At 41.8% G+C, this 16151-nt stretch overlaps 1 protein-coding gene across 2 annotated transcripts in view; it reads right to left on the minus strand.

Moving 5' to 3' along the window:
• The window catches only part of XRCC5 (X-ray repair cross complementing 5), a 38611-nt gene extending 29601 nt beyond the window's left edge, over positions 1 to 9010 (minus strand). For both annotated transcript variants that reach the window (XR_004427425.1, XM_033161544.1), the window contains exons 1-6: positions 8930 to 9010; positions 6807 to 6920; positions 5901 to 6084; positions 4512 to 4560; positions 3295 to 3417; positions 712 to 900 (exon numbers count right to left, since the gene is read on the minus strand). Coding sequence is in view for 1 of the 2 variants with exons in the window: in XM_033161544.1 (XP_033017435.1) it covers positions 712 to 900; positions 3295 to 3417; positions 4512 to 4560; positions 5901 to 6084; positions 6807 to 6920; positions 8930 to 8947 (677 nt within the window). In the remaining variant the exon portion in view is untranslated. The remainder of the gene's footprint in view (positions 1 to 711; positions 901 to 3294; positions 3418 to 4511; positions 4561 to 5900; positions 6085 to 6806; positions 6921 to 8929) is intronic.
• Between the last annotated feature and the right edge of the window lie 7141 nt (positions 9011 to 16151).

A 16151-nucleotide genomic window follows, 5' to 3' on the forward strand; every position in this document is an offset into this window, starting at 1 on the left:
GAACCAATAATGCCACTGGACTGCAGGGCAGATCAGCTTACAGAGCCACAGCAAAAAACTTTCACAGCTGATGTTTTTTTCTGATTGCTGGTTTAACACTTATCATTAGGCTGGTGTTTATTCCCGTTGTGAACTGCTTGCCACGAAACTTCCCAACAATAAAAAAATCAACAAAAATAAATATTTTTAAAATGTCAAATCCAATACAGATATAGGTTTGGATACTAATGTTTGTTGTAATTACATATTGGGGAGGAAAGCGGTGAGTAGAGCTTGTCATTTTTAGCATTATTTTTCCCTTGCTGTTTTTGTGTGCTGCTGCTTGCTGGTTTTGCTTTGAGGTGTTTACACACATTTTTAGATTTTAAGCTATCTTTATTTCAATGTGCAGGTGCCTGCAAGCAGAGAGGCGCCTCAAATATTATCAGTAAATAATGAGCACTGCTCCCCTGTACACTGCTATTCCTGGTGCTATTAAGGCCCAGGTTTGCTGCTGAACATCTAGCTTGGCCTTACGAACCTATAACATTACACTGAAGCCAAATTCTACCATAATGAAAAGGGAAATACTTCTATGTAAAGGAACACTGTGGTGTCAGGAGGAGAAAAAGCCCAATTTATGCAAACAAAACCTCTGTGGGCATGAAACTGGGAGGGAAATAAATACAAGCAAAGTTTCTAATAATGGAAGCAGCAGCAATTCAAGGTTACCTGAAAGTATAAATGTCCTCCAGGCCTTCTTCTTTGGCTAAGGAAAACATAAGCTTTCTCACCACCTGAAGGCCTTCTTTCTGCTGCCCAGATAGCCCCTTCCTTGGAAAAGGGTTTTGGTCCCTACTGGAATGCACACCATTCCCCGCGTCCCCACTTCCGTCTTCGTCATTCGCTGGAAATGGCAAGCTAAGAACACAATAAAGAACAATTTCCATTCACATTCCTCATTCACCAGAACGGCTGCAAATCAATTCAATGACTTTTATTTTATTTTTTCCTGAAAGGAAAGAAATGTGAATTGACGTTTTGCATCCTCCCTTTATTCTGATGCACGTTCAATTGTCATTCTGAAACCTTAGCAACCCAGCCCCCACACTGATGCTCATTTATTGCCACACTATTAGTCACTTGTGACATGACTAGCTCTGTATAGGATCTTTAAAAGCTCCAACTTGGAGTACTCATAAATAAAGTTGACGTATTGTCCTCTGTGGAAAGAAATTGGATTAAGAATTTTGCATAATACGCCTGCATGAAATTATCTTTTGATGTAATTTATATGTCAACAACTAACAGTCAAATTAGACATAATGTTAAATGTATCATTTTTTCCTTAAAATTGCAGCAGTGGAGTGTGTGGGGAGGTCAAATCCGAACTGGAGCAGTGGCAAGTGGGAAATGGGGATTTAACCCTTTCCCCACACATGGAAACCCCCCATTCCCCAAGCAGCTGATTACCCCAAGAGGGAAAAGGCCATTGGGGCAAATAGCAGTTTCTTTCCAGAAGTGGCAGAAGGGAAAGGAATATATTTTTGGGGAGTGGGGGCACTTTTCACCAAGACTGATGTGGTGCGAAAAGGTTAACCCCTCCTCCCTGTATGTCTTGGGGCAGAATTCCCCCCTTCCTAGTATGGCCATTAAGAAAAAGGAAGGAAGATGGAAGCTAAGATATGCAGTTCACATGACATGTGTTTGGCTCCGAGCTTACAATAAAAGGACCTAAAGAACGGAAGCACCCATTGGAAAAGCCAAGTTTCCTTGCCCTGTGCATTTCAAGTCACTTAATTCACTGAATGACCACAATGGTCTGTGCTTGCCTGCTTCCTTCCTTTGAGACTTCTGTCCTTCAGATTTCATCCACTGCATCTTGCCAATTTTTGAATTTTGTGATGCGAGCTGAGTGAAAGCAGTTTTCTTTCTCGTCTATTGAGCATGAAAATCTATATATTAACCTGGGAGTAAGCTTCACTGTAATCAATTAGCTTACTTTTGATCAGACAGAACAATCCTATCTATGTAATTGATCATAGCATAGCAAAAGTGGAGGACCGGGGGGGGGGGGAGATGAAACTGCATGCTATTTTAGCCACCCTTTGTCTATTTTGCAGCATTAATGGTGTCTAAATATCATTATTGCCACTGGCATATGACAGTTAAGAGAATTTCTTAATATTACTTCCTGAAAGAGCCATATCTGCTCAGATTAAGCCCCACTGGGTTCAATGGGCCTCATTTCCAGGGACAGGCACATAAAGGAAGTTCCCAATTAGCAGTTGCTTGCTTGCATGCAGCCCTACAATTGCTAAAAATATGGGTATTCCTGCACAGAAGCAGAAAAAAGGATCCAAAATATAGCAATGGATGAGTAGAATTAAGGCCCGTGAGAATTTCAGCTATTCTCCAGGGGTCTAGAACTGCTGAACCACAGGCAAGATCCAGCCTATAAAAGCTTCTGAAACGGCCTGCCACCCATAATGGCATAAGCAACACCACAAGAAGACTCAGGTGGCACAATGCGGTCAGTGCATCTGGCTGTTAACCAGAAGGTTGGTGATTCAAGCCCACCCAGGGACAGCTGTAGGCAGGATTCCTGCACTGCAGAGGGTTGGACTAGATGACCCTTGTGGTTCATTCCAATTCTACAATGCTATGATTCTAAGAAAAACTGTCACCAGTCATCCTATACAAGCGCTGGGCTGGGGAAAAGAGAGTTAAATGTCCTGACCCAGTCTGGTGCTGCAATTGGGATGAAATCCCCATGCCCACCTTGCTCTTCAGACTGAAGAGAAGTTCTGCCTAGCCGAAAGCAATTGTGGGAATGAAAATTACTTTCCCCACCATTCCTCAACTGATCTGCATGGAGCAGTGGGTGCCTGTATGTGCACCTATGATTGTGCACCCTGGCATACCCGGTGGGGGGGGCTCTCACTCCACCCACTTTGGGGATCTGGTTCTGCCCACTTTTGGGTTGAGGCCCCCCCAACAGTTGACATCTATCGGCAGAGGAATGCCAGCTGTATACAACCCAGAGCTTTTGTGCTATTTGCAGAATATGATATCCCAAATAAGGGCAAAATATGCAAATTTATTTGCATAATTTATGCAGTTTGCAGAATTCAACTATTCTGGATGCAGACTTGTAAAGTTTTTTTGTTTGAACACATAGCCCTGCTTATACAAATCTTTAGTGCCTTTCTGAGAATAGGTGCTACATTGGAGGCTAGAATTAGAGAAATGACATTGACTTTCTTAGAAGAGGACAGCGTTGAAATAATATTTCATAGTTCTCTCCTCACTCACAAAAACTGAAGCGAAATACCAGTATTCTTCATGTTAGCAATGATAACATCCAGTTGATCCTCACTGAAGGGACTACTGAGGTCTGTAAAAACTTCAATGTGTCGTTTGTCATATTTTTTCCCACTAAAAGAGAAGGCAAAAGTAAGAGTTTCAAAAGTGCAGGTATTTTGACAGCAGCAATATTTTTTACTGCTTCTTTACAAAGAGCAATTTATACTTCTAGTAAGGCCACATATGATTAATATGAATCCACAGCATGTAATGTATTTGCTGTGTTTGGCCACCACAATACAATATACCATATTTTAGAGGGATGTGATTGGACCTAGGTAACTTCTAGGTAAGCTGACATGTTTAAACAGGCCATAATTAACCTTAACCAAAGTATAAGGTTCTAATGAAATGCTAAGCTTTATTATTCTTGCTATCCACCTTGAACTATCAGGAAAGGCAGGATATAAAATTGTTAGATCAATACAAACAAACAAACAAACAAACAGCACTGCCATTTTAATTACCCCCCCCCCTTTATTACTCACTGGGGGAAGCATCTGCTCTTACAATATATTGAGTAAAATTAACCAAGTGCTTTTTTCCACTTGATATCAGTCATGGAAAGTACTCCAGTGTCAGGTGAGCTCTGATTTTGCAACACTTAAGTCAATGAAAACTTGCAATTTTTACATTAGTGTAGACTTGATTCTTAGCACTGTGCTGCTGAACAAGTGCCCAATTAACCTGAAAGAAAACTTCAAAAATGGGCTATGAAAGACTTAAGTGGCTAAAGTTCAGCAGTGAAAACAAATGAACAAACAGAGCAGAGCAGCGAGGGAAACCCAATACTTTGCATTTTTAGCTTGTTATATATATTTAGAGTAAATGTCATTTTGTTCTTCAAAGAACTTCCAGTTCTTTATCTCAGTGTGAATTTGGGTCCACAAAAGCTGGTTGAGAGGTACCAATACTTCTTTTACAAAATTAAACTAAAAATGTCTTGAAGGCTATCCCAAAATAGCCCTATTTACTAAGCTGTCTAATAATACACACAGCAGATTTTGATCTCTCTTGTGGTAATCAGTCAGAATCCTTCAGTATTTATTATCTCAAAAACACTCCTTCCATCGTAAGATAATGTCCCAACACTAAAATGGAGTCAGATCCATTTTCAAAACTGAGTTTCAGAATCCTTAAGGGCAGTTGTGGGCCGATATACTTACATTGTTTCCTTTTGGAGCAAGTCCATGCAAACAACAAGAGCATCAAGAACTAAGCACATTAAGAAAATATACTTAATTTTTTTTATAAAAAAAACCACAATTTGATACATGCTGGCCGGGATACAGTCATTACTGCGCAGCCCTAGTGACAGTAACATTTCACATTTAATGCACCTGAAGTGTTCAAAGCATTTAACATATCTCAATAACAGCCCTGTAGGGCAGTGTTTCCCAACCATTTTCCAACTGTGACCCCCTTCTGACCTACCGGTAGTTTCCTTTATTTGGCGCCCCCCATGGGCGTAGCCAGGGTGCAGGGGGGCAGCTGCCCCCCAATAAGTAAAAAACAATACAAATCTGAGGTTCTGCCCCCCCCCCCCAAAAAAAACCTGGCTATGCCCATGTTCTATGTAAATAGAATCTGTTTTATTTATAATTTTTATAATACAGTCCAAAAGGCACACAGGGAATTCTGTATATATGGGAGAATTTTAAAAAGCAAGTGGTCTTCACTGAACTGGTGCAAAAAGATCTTGTCATCCAGAGGAGCCCTGGCTGCCTAGATAAAACACTATAGCCCCACACACCCTTACTGGGAGTATGGTGCACTGAACTCAGTGCAGCTTTCTTCTGAGTACACACTTAGTTATTTACTAGATGCAAGTCAGCAGCACCAGACGACCGCACTCAGCTAGGCGCTGGGGTGAATTTCATCCAGACCTTGCAGAGCCAGGCCGATACTGCTGACGGGCCCTACGTCCCTTGACACTTAAATCAGGGGTGGAAAACAAAGCATTAGTCCTGCTTTGGCCTGTGAAGCCATTTCCCCCAACTCATGCCCCTCTGCCCCACACCTGAAGTCACATGTGAGGCAGGTAAAGACATGACTGGATTTGTTCCGCAAGTTTCCCCTGACAATCTTTGATTATGCCACCAATCCCTCCAGACAGCAGGGTCAAGTCACTGGCAGGATTAAAGTCACTGATGGGCCATGAGTTTAACACTGCTGGGTGGGATGCACAACTGAGCACCCCTGTTGAAAAAAGCTTTGCCAATAATGAAGTTGCCAAAGTGCCATGCACCCCACACTCAGCTGGATGTCGGGTGCTTGGGAAGTGCCGTGCAAGAGACCTTGACAGGTGGGAGGGATAAACCACCTGTCAATCATCTGACATCATAATGATACCATGTCCTGCCCACCCGTCAATGGTGTTCTGTGGGGGTGAGACAAATAACAATCTGGTCCACTGAGCCAAATAAGTTTGTCTTAAATAATAAGGGCTCTAGGAGTTAGTTAATGTGGCAATTCCAGACAGTTAAAATATAAACTCCCAATCTTCCTTGCAACTGTAATCTGATGAAAATATTTTCAACATTCAAAAAGGATACTGTCCCCATGTTCAGAGCCAGGCTGAACCATATTTTGTATGTCTTCCAGCAAATCAAAATCCGGCATCATCAGGTGTCTGTGCACAGTGATATGCTGATATTGGTCCCCACTGGCAAGGCTATTTGCAGTGTCCTCTGTGCCAAATAAAACCAAGGCGATTTCATCTTTACTCTCAGCAAACACCTGCAGATGGTAAAAGATGCCAGTGCAGATACGAAGCGATCAGTATAAACTTTGCTACTCAGCTTCAAATTACTACCAATTCATTTTTCCTACCTTATCTGCATCGTATATAAAACATATTTAAATGACATTTTAGGTCCTGTGGTCAGCTACCAAACGGTTATGTGAACTACAGTTCAATATCTGGAAACAATTCCCGAGACTAGAAAATACAGTTACAGAACTTTGCCCCCCCCCAAAAAAAAACCCAACAACCACCAGAAGAGGCAGTTTTAACATAAGTTGAAAACTGAAATAATGGTAGGAAAAATCAATGTACCAAAAGGATCGGTGGAACAGAATGCATTATCAAAGAAGTGGGGTAGACATTCTGTATTTCTGTTACACCTATGTAACTTCAAGAAGTATGAAGCTGAAGGGAGACATGGATGGTGTGCAACAAATTGTAAACCACAGGCAAGGGAAACAGCCTCAACGCCCCTGAAGCTGCCCCAGTCTTCTATCCCATCGGAGTTCTTTCTTTCCGATTCATTTCTGCCTTATTTCCCCTGGTTTATAAAATTAACAAAACATTGCAGGCCTGTTTTAAGTTTTACTTATTGCCTTTCACATGGAAGTGAAATTTAGCCCTATTCTGATGTCATCATGCTGTGAGTTTTCTGCAGCAGCTTCATCTTTATTATAACTTCTAGTGTTCGTCCCAACCCTCTGAGCTCTTTTACCTGTCGCTGCACAAACATTGTGATCACTCTTTTGGCTTGTTCAAAAGGAGATTCTTCTCCAGGACCAGAATTGCTCATAGAAAAGCCGACATCCATACACAGGACCACTGCTGCCTTCAGAAAGGAAAAGTACAAGCTGAACTAGAATATGGCTAGGCGAAATCATACAAGCACCTATTTCTTGAGCTGCAACATTCTACAGCTACATTCCACTGCAAAGGAAACTATGGAACCAATACAGCTTTCAGGCTACAATCCTATACCCACTGGGAGTATGCCCAGCTCGGTTTAATGGATTTTACTACTTTACTCAAAAGTAGACATACACAGGGTTGTTTTCAAAATTTCTACCTGTCTTGTCAAAAACACTGTAGAAAACTAAACCACAATACAGTACACACTCCCAGCAGGATTGAGAAAAAAAGTCTGATTAACTTTGTAAAATGGCTTTTACAATAGAAATAATGTGTTTAATGCAGTAAGGGTAAAAATGCTTATATAGAAAAAAACCCAAAATTTTTCTTTATTCAGTTTATTCAGTCTATGCATTTTGGGTCAGAGGGCCCTCCTGAGCAGAAAATGCTTGCTCTGCCTGCACCATTGAAGCTTTACAATCACTCAGCTGAACAATACTGTTGGATCCAACCCAATATTTATAACCCACCTTTACTCATAGGAATCCATTTTTTAAAAAATCAGATTCCCCCATGTCCTAAACTTCTCAAATATATTTGGTTCATGTCTTGGATGCTGGAGTCACAGAACTGGAAGAATTGTTTGGCTTTTTAAATTTAATAGTTTAGTTTTTTTAAACTGCATGTTTACTGTTTTTATATTGTATTTATACAAGCTTTGTTACATAGAAAGCTGCTTTATGGTGGTTTTCACCTCTAAAAGTGGGATATTGGTACCTAAATAACTACATAATAATGTTATTATAGAATTTAAGAGGTTGTGTCCAACTAACATGTCCCAGTAGTTCAAGGACTACTGTGCAATAGGACGTTCCATCCCCACGTAACCCCTTCTATCTGCTCTGAAGAATTGGGGGAGTGGGCATTGTGCATTACTTTACTGCTTGATCCCAAAAGGTAAGTTTCTTATATGTGAACAAGATCTCTCTCTGTGTGTGTAAATACCACTGTGTGCATAATCACCCCCTTGATTAATCTGGAAGACAAGGCATCACTTGGTTCTAACTGCAAGTGCAGATTAGATTGAAATCTTATATACACTTAAAGGGTACCCCTGACCGTTAGGTCCAGTTGCGGACGACTCTGGGGTTGCGGCGCTCATCTCGCTTTACTGGCCGAGGGAGCCGGCGTACAGCTTCCGGGTCATGTGGCCAGCATGACTAAGCCGTTTCTGGCGAACCAGAGCAGCGCATGGAAACGCCTTTTATCTTCCCGCCGGAGCAGTACCTATTTATCTACTTGCACTTTAACGTGCTTACGAACTGCTAGGTTGGCAGGAGCAGGGACCGAGCAACAGGAGCTCATCCTGTCATGGGGATTCGAACCACCGACTTTCTGATTGGCAAGCCCTAGGCTCAGTGGTTTAACCCACAGCACCACCCGTGTCCCTTAATATACACTTACATGCGAGTAAATCCCATTGAACTCAATGGGTCTTGCTTCTGGTAAGCTATGCACAGTAATAAATAATCATCATCATTTTGTAACGCAACCCGCTTTGTGCAGACTTATCTGTCCCTGAAAAGCAGGATGCAATCCTGATTCTATATATTTAGCATTTCGGAGTGGGAGGGTCGCCCCGGGATAATCTGATCATAGGTAACCCCGCCCCCCCAAAACACACCTCACTAAGGACTAGAAGCCCCACTTTCACCTACAATAATAATAATGATACATTCTTAAGCGAGGGAGGGAGAAGAGACTCCAATCGCAAGGCATCTTGAACGGAAGCACAAGGCTAGGGGATGATCCCGTGTGAAGCAGTCGAGAGAGAGAGAGAGAGAGGCGGGAAAAATTCCCCGCAGGCCCTGAAGCCTCCCATTAGCCCTGTCAGGGCGACGCGCGTCTCTTCCTGAGGGAAAGAGCCTGCAGGGGACCAGCATGGCCGTCGGGCTCCGTCTCTCTCATGACCCACCACCCGCGCGTTACCTTCGCCCCCCGCGACATCGCGCCAGAAGCGGCTCGAGCTCCGTCTTCCGCGGCTCCGCCGTCCCTTCCTTCCGTAGTCTCTCGGCCAGTATCCGGCCAAGTGGGTCTCGGCGCCGGCGTGTGAGTGAGCGAGCCCCATAGCGGCCCCTCGTGGTCGCAGCCGAGATGGAGGAGGAAGGATGGAGGGACGGAGGAATCGCGGTTACAAGGAGAGGGTTGTGTTACTTGGCACAAAAGAGGATGCTCAGGGCTGCAGTTCTAATGCACGCTTCCTGCAATGGTTTAACAGTGCCGGATTTACGTATAAGCTAAACAAGCTATAGCTTAGGGCCCCACCCTCTTGGGGGCCCCCCAAAAAAATTTAAGGGGGGAAAACTGGATGTACATTTCCAAAATATAAGATAAAAAAACAAATAAAAAAACCTACATACAGCAACAGTGTTTTGTGTTGTGTAGGCTCCTGTGATGTAAGTAATGTGCCCCACCTGCTAGCCTGCTCCCTAAAATACCACTGGTTTGCTCATTTCTATATATAGGGTGCCTACATTCTGCTATTTATAATTAGTAGTAGTTTGCATCATATATTTGCAACTATTATTATTTCATGTTATAGCAAGTTTCTAGAGACTAGATTATGAGTCTTTGTAAACTGTGTTTCTAAAGGAACTTTTATTATTTCCAAATGCCAATGTGTTTGCATTATTAGGTTTGTTATGAATAAAAAATCATTTGAAGTTAGAGCTTAATAATTATTTCACTATTAATATTGTATTTCAGTTCAACAATTACTTTGATAAAATACATATTTTGTTATGTGCAAATGGCTTTAGATACCTATTAGGTCCATAAATTACCATATAGCATAATTTACCAACAGGTACAATTTGTTGTTGACAAAGGACAGTAGGACATATAAAGGGCCTCATTACTTTCAGTAGTTTAGGGCCTCATCAAACCTAAATCCTGCCCTGATTCTTCAACATCAACTTCATTGGACTGGTCGTGTTGTGCGGATGCCTGATTATCGTTTCCCAAAACGATTACTCTATTCCCAACTTATGAATAGATAGCGTAATGCTGGTGGTCAACAAAAGAGGTTTAAAGACTCTCTTTTTAAAAAAAATGTAGTATAAACACAGACAACTGGGAACACACTGGCCTGCGAGCGCTCCAATTGGAAAACAGCCTTTACCATAGGAGTCATGGATTTTGAAGACACTCAACTCAGGATGAAAGGGAGAAATGCGCTAAGAGGAAGGCACGCTTGGCAAACCCTCACCATGATCAACCCCTACCCGGAAACCTATGTCCCCAGTGTAGCTCCAGAATTGGCCTCCACAGTCACGGATTCACAGTGAAAACCATGTTCATCTTACTCGGCTACGAGTGACCTCCAAAGATGAAAACAAGGAGAGGAAGGAGCAAAAAGATGTGTTGTCACAAAAGAGGATGTTCATGCTGCAGTTCTAATGAACACTTCCTGGGAGTGTACTACTGGTTTTACTTAGATTTTATGTCCATTTGTTTTTAAAGATTTTATCAGTATCTTTTATGAATATTTTATATTGTTTTATGTAAGCCACTTTAGAGGTTTGGGTTGATTAAGTGGAATATAACTTTTGTTAAAATGTGGGGGTTCATTTGGAAACACTGAGGTTTGGTCACCCACTTTAAAAAACAACTAAATGTCTATGTATAGTATCTGCTAGATTAAATTGCAGTTTCCTTTTGCAAAGTATGACATCTTGTTAAATATATGCAGTTTTAAAGGAGGGAGGAAATCTGATAACCCAAAGAGGGAATCTTACTCATTTCCCATCATTCCTTAAAGAAGATGCCCTTGGTATCCTAAACAAACTTGAACAAGTTCCACCCTGGGCTGAAGCAGTGATTCAGGCAAAACTGCCCAAGGAGTTGTAATTTGGCCACTTTACAAGAGAACGAAAAGAATAGGCCTCCAGTTCCATCCAAAGAAAGGGCACATTATCTCAAACAGCCACAGCTGTAATGCTGCAGGACACTGTGGTCCAGATCAGTGTGAATGGATTCTGTGTACAGTTAAATAGACCACTTTCCATTTTCTCCATGATGGGATCCTTATGTAGGCTGTCTGAAGTTCAAATGGAAAATACACAAAGCAGCAGGTGATGTGAACAATTTTGGACAAGTCCCACACCATTTGCTATGTTTTTGGAACAACCAGACTCTTAAGAAATAGGAGTGGGTGGTGGAAAGCTTCAATCATTTTGCAATAAATTAGCAGGTGGTCTATACAGAGGTTTCCAAAACACCTGGGGTTTTGAAAAAGTATCTGTTGAAATATGTTTTTTTAAGGTCTTACACCCCAGCATGAGATAGATCTGCTGGCTACAGAATTGCCTTATCTGTAGCAGCTTTCCTTAAACACTTATTATGCACTGTACTCTACGCTACCACCTGCAGCTCACCATGACTGTCTAGCAGTTATTGATGATTCCCTGCAGAGGTGCATGTAAGTGCACAATTTACTTCCTCTATTTGAGCACACATACCTGGAGAAGAATCCCCTGCCTACCCATTTCGTGAATGTGTATAAATAAACCATGTGCCAATGTTCTGAAATTGAAACAGAACTTCTATACAGGTGGTTAATGTTTCTGTTCACCCTGTGGAATAAACTGCATATTTAGTTCTGCATCAGTATGGTTTTCAAAATGGTAGCTGGGGAAGTTTTCATATTACCAGAGTTTAGGCATCCCTTGCCTTATGCACACTACAAAATGCTAATGCATTTCTACAACCTTCTTGTTAAACTATTTAAAAATCCACCCACAATATCCAAAGTATTGGAGCCACAGATCCTGAAGCTGAGGCTCCAATACTTTGGCCACCTCATGAGAAGAGAAGACTCCCTGGAAAAGACCCTGATGTTGGGAAAGATGGAGGGCACAAGGAGAAGGGGGCGACAGAGGACGAGATGGTTGGACAGTGTTCTCGAAGCTACCAACATGAGTCTGACCAAACTGCGGGAGGCAGTGGAAGACAGGAGTGCCTGGGCGTGCTCTGGTCCATGGGGTCACAAAGAGTCGGACATGACTCAACGAACGACTAAACAACAACAATTGCCTTATGCATACTACAAAATGCTAATGCATTTCTACAACCTTCTTGTTAAACTATTTAAAAATCCACCCACAATATTTGGTTTAACCAGCTTGCCTGTTTGCACGAATCCGGATGCTTACAAGGCAATTTGCCCCCAAATAATTCTTGCTTACCTTAGGCCATGATCTAACTGCATATCTGCATGCAGTTCAGAAAATCCATCATTAGCTAATTAAACTTTAGAACACACTAACGGATTCAAATATTTTAATCAGATTAAAACTTACTAAAAATGAAGCACGCAAAATCTCAGGAATAAGAAGAAAAGGAAGAAGAGTTTGGATTTGATATCCCGCTTTATCACTACCCGAAGGACTCTCCAAGCGGCTAACATTCTCCTTTCCCTTCCTCCCCCACAACAACACTCTGTGAGGTGAGTGGGGCTGAGAGACTTCAGAGAAGTGCGATTAGCCCAAGGCGACCCAGCAGCTGCATGTGGAGGAGCGGAGACGCGAACCCGGTTCACCAGATTACAAGTCTACTGCTCTTAACCACTGCACCACACTTTGCTTCTGTTTGCAGAAGATTGAGACCCGTCTGGCTTGTTACAAATTTGGATTGTCTCTGCAGTGCAACAGACACCTAGAATACAGCAGATACCAAATAGAGAGTAATACCACAAACATTTACTCATTACAATGTGCTGTGTGGTAAATTGGCTATCTGTTTTCTCATGTTTTGATGGGAGGATATATAATTTGTTTATCAAATTTATATGCCACCCTTCATCAGAGGACCACAGGGCAGTTTATAAAGATAGAAATGCAAACAATTCATAGGAGACACTTCTCCATGGTAAGAAATGTTTTGACAGTGAAGCAGACTCTCGGGCGGCGAGTTTTGGACATGGGCATCTACAGGAATCTTTTGGGAAGGGGAGACAAAGCAAAATACTGGAAGTGGGAAGCAGGCTAGTTTCCCACAAAGAAATGAAAGCAGTGTCCATGTGTTTTGCTCCATTATCTCAGGTTCTACAAATGCTAGAAATGTAGGGTGGTATTCAGTTAACTCATAGGTAGGCAAACTAAGGCCCAGGGGCCAGATCCAGCCCAATTGCCTTCTAAATCCAGCCTGCAGACAGTCTGGGAATCAGTGTGTTTTTACATGAGTAGAATGTGTCCTTTTATTTAAAAATTATCTCTGGGTTATTTGTTGGGCATAGGAATTCTTTCATATATATTTTTTCCAAAATATAGACTGGCCCCGCACAAGGTCTGAGGGACAGTGGACTGATCCCCTGCTGAAAAAGTTTGCTGACCCCTGAATTAACTCCTCATCCATGTGAAATTATGTCCGTTTTCACAATGGGACTTCCCTCCCTGCTCTCATGGAAGCAGATCTGCTCAAATGTGGCAGCCACACTGCACACTGCAGCTATCTGGCACCCTCCCCCAAACAGCCGGTGTCAACATTAGTGTGGTGTCAAGCAAACCTGAATTATGACTTAAGTTTACAGATTACAGAAGTGACTATGAATGCCACCAGATTCTCATGCACACACAGGAATTTGTACGTACCTGGCAGGCAACATTGACACATGCTTCCTGGTTGGGCCCAGTATCTCGGGGTGGCTAATCTAACCTGTGGTCTTCCAGATGTTGTTGGACTCCAACTCCCATCAGCCCTAGTCAGCATTCCCAGTGGTGAGGGATGTTGAGAGTTATAGTCAACCAATGCCTGGAGGTCCATAAGTGCTTTTCCTTAATTGATATGGTCAGGCCATGAAGAACCAAGAAACTGCTTGGGGATAGAGCTATGCTTGAGCCTTGAGAGACAGAAAACATTTGTTTTCCTGATTTACTGTAAGGCACAAGTACACAAACCAGAAGGCTCCCAGGTCTCACTTAAATAATATGTCCAATTAAGAATGAGGGAGGGGGAGAGGTCACAAGGGCAGATATTTGCTTAGCATTTTCCTAACTTTTTTTGAAGGGAAAAAATCCCATGGTTTAACAAAGGCTTTTTATCAGAAACATTGAAAGAGCTTTTTTATTTTAATCTAATGAAAGACAAATTTGTCTTCCTATACAAATTGGCTGAAACCCTGTTAAAATCATCTGATGAACTGTACTAGGACAGTAACAATGAGAATTCTTCTGTGTGTCTGGTTTCTCGTATTTCCTGATGTTCCAAAATACATGTAAGAAATGCCACCAACTTCAGCAGTACATTAATCTGTAATAGCAATAGATTGTGTTTTAAAGAAAGGAGATCAAGGAGGTCTATGTCTCACTGCAGAACGGTTTATGGGAAGGTTGGCGAGAGGGGGAGTGAAAGCATCCCAAGAAAGAAGGTAGAAGAAAAAGGTAAAGAAGAAATGATAACTACAGCGTCACCATCCGTAGCACTTTAATATACCGTAAGTCAAGGAAGTAAAGGGGAAAGGGTACACTTTTGAGGCCAAAGATCAAGGCAGGACAGAAATATATAAATAAATATTAGGGGGAAAGTATTTAAATCTCCCAATACAAACATGGGAGTAACTAGACACATTCAGCTTGGAAGCCTCTTTGGGGAAGTCCAGCAAGTTAACAGTGGGTGCATACAGATGTATCATTAAAGCAGGAGCCATTACAGAATTTCCCCTGACTTCATCCGCACTTTAAATCAGAGGTGGGCACCTTCGACCTTGCATGATCTACTTTAGCTTTTACTAGAACCTAAAGATGCACCAACCAGAGCCAAGTATGAGAGTGAACATACAAGGAGAATTAAGTGTACTTCTCAGCACATACCCAATCAAGACATTGTGATTAATGTAAGAGAACTGAGCTCACAAGCCTTTCACACTAAAATCCAGTCCTGGTTTTCCAAATGTTTTCCTTTCTACAGCCTAATTTACCATGGTGGGTGGTGCAGGGAACTATTGCAACTTATCTAGAGCTCCACCAATAGATCCTGAAATACATTCTGCCCACTTCTAATATAAAATGATGGATGCACATATCAATGACTAAAACACAGATTTAGTCATCAGTCTTGCATGCCATGTCTTGGGCAGGCTGTTGACCTGTTAAATAATTGTTTATTAAAACTTCATACACATTTGTGATTTTAAGTGTTCCTGGTCACCTTAAAAAAATGTTTTTTTGAAGTTGCAAAACTGCTCTGGACAGGGAGGAATGGATTGGTAATGTCACTGGTATCAGCCAGTCAGTGCTGTGCGCAGACACCTTATGATACAAAATTGCAGAATTGTCTTGTCCCCACCCCGAGGTTGATCTGGAAAGAAAATCAGTTTGTTTGAACAGAATGTGACAAACATACTTTCCAAAAGGCACCAATCCTCAAACAGTGTTATATCTGAACACACCCAATGGCACACAATCCACATATATTGTGAGTGGAGGAAGGAAATAACATTGTGCTTTTCAACTACAGCATGGCTTTTAATAAAGTTAGTAAGCTTTACAGACACTTTGCAGCATTAGGCGACTAAAGCTTGTGATAAGAGAAGAATCTACAGCTCAGAAAGGCATACCAAAGGCAAATACAAATAGCACCAGCACTTGGGCTCAACCTTGCTTATCCCACAGGGGTCAGCAGATCAGGCCTCCCCAACCTGGTGGTCTCCAAATGCTCCAGCAACCATATTGGCTGCGGCTGATGAAAGGGAAGAACCCAACAACATCTGGATGGCACCTGGGTTGGGGAAAACTGCAGTAGACTAAGGAGCAAGAAAGCCCAATAATGCATAGTAGAAAACAGAACATTTATGTAGGTGCTGTGTAATTATCAGCCCCAAATACCACAGTATTTGCCCTACACAAACAGTAAGAAAGAGCACTCCATTGTAACATTTATGATATCATTTCCCTCTCCTTCATTATATAATCTGTGCAACCAATAAGGCTTGTGCTAATTACTTACACAAACATAACTTGATTTACACGTGCATCTTTTTTGTACAGATTCCCCACCCCCACCCCATTCCATTATATTACATTAAGGAAAACTTCTAATTCAACTTGGCTAAACTAGACACTAGATTTAACACCTTTTAACAAATATTACATAGATTTAAAAAAAATGTGTTGACTAAATAGGGGGGGAAATACAGACCACCGAAAAACTCTTT

The sequence above is a fragment of the Lacerta agilis genome, chromosome 1 (assembly GCF_009819535.1).
Source record: "Lacerta agilis isolate rLacAgi1 chromosome 1, rLacAgi1.pri, whole genome shotgun sequence".
Classification (NCBI taxonomy): Eukaryota; Metazoa; Chordata; class Lepidosauria; order Squamata; family Lacertidae; genus Lacerta; species Lacerta agilis.